The 5,827-nt window shown below is 40.8% G+C and overlaps 1 protein-coding gene across 1 annotated transcript; it reads left to right on the top strand.

Moving 5' to 3' along the window:
- The first annotated feature begins 5,455 nt into the window (after positions 1 to 5,455).
- LOC138350956 (uncharacterized) lies at positions 5,456 to 5,827 on the top strand. The gene has a single exon (XM_069302417.1). The coding sequence runs from the start codon at positions 5,456 to 5,458 to the stop codon at positions 5,825 to 5,827; it is 372 nt and encodes a 123-aa protein (XP_069158518.1).

The raw sequence follows: 5,827 nt of genomic DNA, 5'->3' as shown, positions 1-5,827 counted from the left end.
GACACAATGACGATAGAGTATGACACAATGATGGATGTGTATAACACAATGATGGTGGTGTATGACACAATGATGGTGGTGTATGGCACAATGATGGCAGTGCATGACACAATGATGGTTGTGTTTGACACAATGATAGTGGTGTATGACACAATAATGGCAGTGTACGACACAATGATGGTGGTGTATGAGACAATGATGGTGGTTTATGACACAATGATGGTGATGTATGACACAATGAGGGTGGTATATGACACAATGATGGTAGTGTGTGACACAATGTTTGTGGTGTATGACACAATGATGGTGGTGTATGTCACAATGATAATGGTGTATGACACAATGATGGTGGTGTATAACACAGTAATGTTGGTGTATAACACAATGACAGTGGAGTATGACACAATGAAGGAAGTGTATGACACAATGATGGTGGTGTATGACTCAATGATAGTGGAGTATGACACAATGATGGTGATGTATGATACAATGATAGCAGTGTATGCCACAATGATGGCAGTGTATGACACAATGATGGCAGTGCATGACAAAATGATGGTTGTGTATGGCACAATGATGGTGGTGTATGACACAATGATGGTGGTGTATGACACAACGATAGTGGTGTATGACACAATGATGGCAGTGCATGACACAATGATAGTGGTGTATGGCACTATGATGGTGGTGTATGACACAATAATAGTGGTGTATGACACAATGATGGTGGTGTATGACACAATGATGGTGGTGTATGACACAATGATGGTGGTGTATGACAAAATAACGGTGGTGTATGACACAATGATGGTGGTGTATGACACAATGATGGTGGTGTATGACACAACGATGATGGTGTATGACACAATGATGGCAGTGTATGACACAATGATACTGGTGTATGACACAATGATACTGGTGTATGACACAATGATGGTGGTGTATGACACAATGATGGTGGTGTATGACACAATGATAATGGTGTATGACACAAAGAAGGTGGTGTATGACACAATCATGTTGGTGTATGACACAATGACGGTGGTATATGACACAATTATGGTAGTGTAAGACACAATGAATGTGGTGTATGACACAATGGCAGTGTATGACACAATGATGGCAGTGCATGACACTATGATGGTAGTGTATTACACAATGATGGTGGTGTATGACACAATGATGGTGTATGACACAATGATGGTGGTGTATGACACAATGATGGTGGTGTATGACACAATGATGGTGGTGTATGACTCAATGATGGTGGTGTATGACACAATAACGGTGATGTATGACACAATGATGGTAGTGAATGACACAATGATGGTAGTGTATGACACAACGATGGTGCTGTATGACACAATGAGTGTGATAAATACCACAAAGATGGCAGTGTATGACACAATGATGGTGGTGTATGACACAATGATGGCAGTGAATGACACTATGATAGTGGTGTATGACACAATGATGGTGGTGTATAACACAATGATCATGGTGTACGGCACAATGATGGTGGTGTGTGACTCAATGAGGGTGGAGTATGACACAATGATAGTGGTGTATGACACAATTATTGCAGTGTTTGACACAATGATGGTTGTGTATGGCACAATGATGGTGGTGTATGATACAATGATGGTGTTGTGTGACACAATGATGGATGTGTATAACACAATGATTGTGGTGTATGGCACAATGATGGTGGTGTATGACACAATGACGGTGATCTATGACACAATGATGGTAGTGAATGACACAATGATGGTAGTGTATGACACAACGATGGTGCTCTATGACACAATGAGTGTGATATATACCACAAAGATGGCAGTGTATGACACAATGATGGTGGTGTATGACACAATGATGGCAGTGAATGACACTATGATAGTGGTGTATGACACAATGATGGTGGTGTATAACACAATGATCATGGTGTACGGCACAATGATGGTGGTGTGTGACTCAATGAGGGTGGAGTATGACACAATGATAGTGGTGTATGACACAATTATTGCAGTGTTTGACACAATGATGGTTGTGTATGGCACAATGATGGTGGTGTATGACACAATGATGGTGTTGTGTGACACAATGATGGATGTGTATAACACAATGATTGTGGTGTATGGCACAATGATGGTGGTGTATGGCACAATGAAGGTAGTGTATGACACAATGATGGTTGTGTATGACACAATGATTGTGGTGTATGTCACAATGATGGTGGTGTATGACACAATGATGGTGGTGTATGACACAATGATGGTGGTGTATGACACAATGATAGTGGTGTATGACACCATCATTGGTGTCATACCCCAAGATTACACGGGGGAGGTGTTTATACCTCCCCCGTGTAATATTTTATATATTATTTATGGTGACGGTAATAATTATATTAAGTTTTTTGCCTTTGTCTCCCTTCTCCTTTAATTTACTTGCGTTACTGATCACATCCCTTGAATGTCACTAATAGCTTGGGGCCGGATACCCAACCTCTAACAACATCAGAGAAAGAACCCGGTTGCGACCCGAGAGGGCCGTAACAGACACAATGATGGCAGTGCATGACAAAATGATGGTGGTGTATGGCACTATGATGGTGGTGTGTGACACAATGAGGGTGGAGTATGACACAATGATAGTGGAGTATGACACAATGATTGCAGTGCTTGACACAATGATGATGGTGTATGGCACAAAGATAGTGGTGTTTGACACAATGACAGTGGTGTATGACACAATTATGGTGGTGTACGGCACAATGATGGGGGTGTGTGACACAATGAGGGTGGAGTATGACACAATGATAGTGGAGTATGACACAATGATTGCAGTGCTTGACACAATGATGATGGTGTATGGCACAAAGATAGTGGTGTTTGACACAATGACAGTGGTGTATGACACAATGATGGCAGTGTATGACACAATGATAGTGGTGTATTGCACAATGATGGTTGTGTATGACACAATAGAGGTGGTATATGACACAATGATGGTAGTGAATGGCACAATGATGGTGGTGTATGACACAATGATGGCAGTGTATTACACAATGATTTTAATGTATGGCACAATGATGGTGATGTAAGACACAATGACGATAGAGTATGACACAATGATGGTGTTGTGTGACACAATGATGGATGTGTATAACACAATGATGGTAATGTATGGCACAATGATGGTGGTGTATGGCACAATGATGGCAGTGTATGACACAATGATGGTTGTGTATGACACAATGATGGTAGTGTATGACACAATAATGGCAGTGTACGACACAATGATGGTGGTGTATGACACAATGATGGTGGTGTATGACACAATGATGGTGGTGTATGACACAATGAGGGTGGTATATGACACAATGATGGTAGTGTATGAAACAATGTTTGTGTTGTATGACACAATGATGGTGGTGTATGACACAATGATAATGGTGTATGACACAATGACGGTGGTGTATGACACAATGATAGTGGTGTATGACACAATGACAGTGGTGTATGACACAATGATGGTGGTGTATGACACAATGATGGTGGTGTATGACACAATGATGGTTGAGTATGACACAACGATGGTGGTGTATGACACAATGATAGTGATAAATAACACAATGATGGCAGTGAATGACACAATGATGGTGGTGTATGACACAATGATGGTGGTGTATGACACAATGATGGTGGTGTACGACACAATGATGGTGGTGTATGACACAATGATTATGGTGTATGACACAATAATGTTGATGTATGACACAATGACCGTGGTATATGACACAATGATGGTAGTGTATGACACAATGAATGTGGTGTATGACACAATGATGGTGGTGTATGACACAATAATTGTGGTGTATGACACAATGATAATGGTGTATGACACAATGATGGTGGTGTATGACACAATGATGTTGGTGTATGACACAATGACGGTGGTGTATGACACAATGATGGTAGTGTATGACACAATGAATGTGGTGTATGACACAATGATGGTATTGCATGACACAATGATGGTGGTGTATGGCACAATGACGGTGGTATATGGCACAATGATGGTAGTGTGCGACACGATGTTTGTGGTGTATGACACAATGATGGAGGTGTATGACTCAATGATAATGGTGTATGACACAATGATGGTGGTGTATGACACATTGATAGTGGTGTATAACACAATGTTGGTGGTGTATGACACAGTGATAGTAGTGTATGTTTCAATGATGGTGGTGTATGGCACAATGATATTGGTGTATGACACAATGATTGTGGGTGACACAATTATGGCAGTGTATGACACAATGATGGTGTTGTGTGATACAATGATAGCGGTGTACGACACAATGATAGTGGTGTATGACACAATGATGGTGGTATATGACACAATGATGGTAGTGTATGACAAAATGTTTGTGGTGTATGACACAATGATGGTGGTGTATGACACGATAATGGTGTATGACACAATGATGGTGTGTATAACACAGTAATGATGGTGGTGTATGACACGATAATGGTGTATGACACAATGATGGTGGTGTATAACACAGTAATGTTTGGGGTATAACACAATGACAGTGGAGTATGACACAATGATGGAAGTGAATGACACAATGATGGTGGTGTATGACTCAATGATAGTGGTGTATGACACAATGATGGTGATGTATGACACAATGATAGCAGTGTATGCCACAATGATGGTAGTGTATGACACAATGATGGCAGTGAATGACACAATGATGGTTGTGTATGGCACAATGAGGGTGGAGTATGACACAATGATAGTGGAGTATGACACAATGATAGTGGAGTATGACACAATGATTGCAGTGCATGACACAATGATGATGGTGTATGGCACAAAGATAGTGGTGTTTGACACAATGACAGTGGTGTATGACACAATGATGGTGGTGTACGGCACAATGATGGTGGTGTGTGACACAATTAGGGTGGAGTATGGCACAATGATAGTGGAGTATGACACAATGATTGCAGTGCTTGACACAATGATGATGGTGTATGGCACAAAGATAGTGGTGTTTGACACAATGACAGTGGTGTATGACACAATGATGGCAGTGTATGACACAATGATAGTGGTGTATTTCACAATAATGGTTGTGTATAACACAATAAAGGTGGTAGATGACACAATGATGGTAGTGAATGGCACAATGATGGTGGTGTATGACACAATGATGGCAGTGTATGACACAAAGATTTTGGTGTATGGCACAATGATGGTGATGTAAGACACAATGACGATACAGTATGACACAATGATGGATGTGTATAACACAATGATGGTGGTGTGTGACACAATGAGGGTGGAGTATGACACAATGATAGTGGAGTATGACACAATGATTGCAGTGCATGACACAATGATGATGGTGTATGGCACAAAGATAGTGGTGTTTGACACAATGACAGTGGTGTATGACACAATGATGGTGGTGTATGGCACAATGATGGTGGTGTGTGACACAATTAGAGTGGAGTATGGCACAATGATAGTGGAGTATGACACAATGATTGCAGTGCTTGACACAATGATGATGGTGTATGGCACAAAGATAGTGGTGTTTGACACAATGACAGTGGTGTATGACACAATGATGGCAGTGTATGACACAATGATAGTGGTGTATTTCACAATAATGGTTGTGTATAACACAATAAAGGTGGTAGATGACACAATGATGGTAGTGAATGGCACAATGATGGTGGTGTATGACACAATGATGGCAGTGTATGACTCAAAGATTTTGGTGTATGGCACAATGATGGTGATGTAA

This window comes from Procambarus clarkii, chromosome 48, assembly GCF_040958095.1.
Source record: "Procambarus clarkii isolate CNS0578487 chromosome 48, FALCON_Pclarkii_2.0, whole genome shotgun sequence".
Lineage (NCBI taxonomy): Eukaryota > Metazoa > Arthropoda > Malacostraca > Decapoda > Cambaridae > Procambarus > Procambarus clarkii.
Note: the sequence above shows the minus strand (reverse complement) of the source record. Positions and strands in the feature narration are given on the sequence as shown.

Excerpts from the sequence above, each read along its gene's own strand:
- LOC138350956 (XM_069302417.1), top strand. The coding sequence starts at position 5,456 with ATGACAGTGGTGTATGACACAATGATGGTGGTGTATGGCACAATGATG.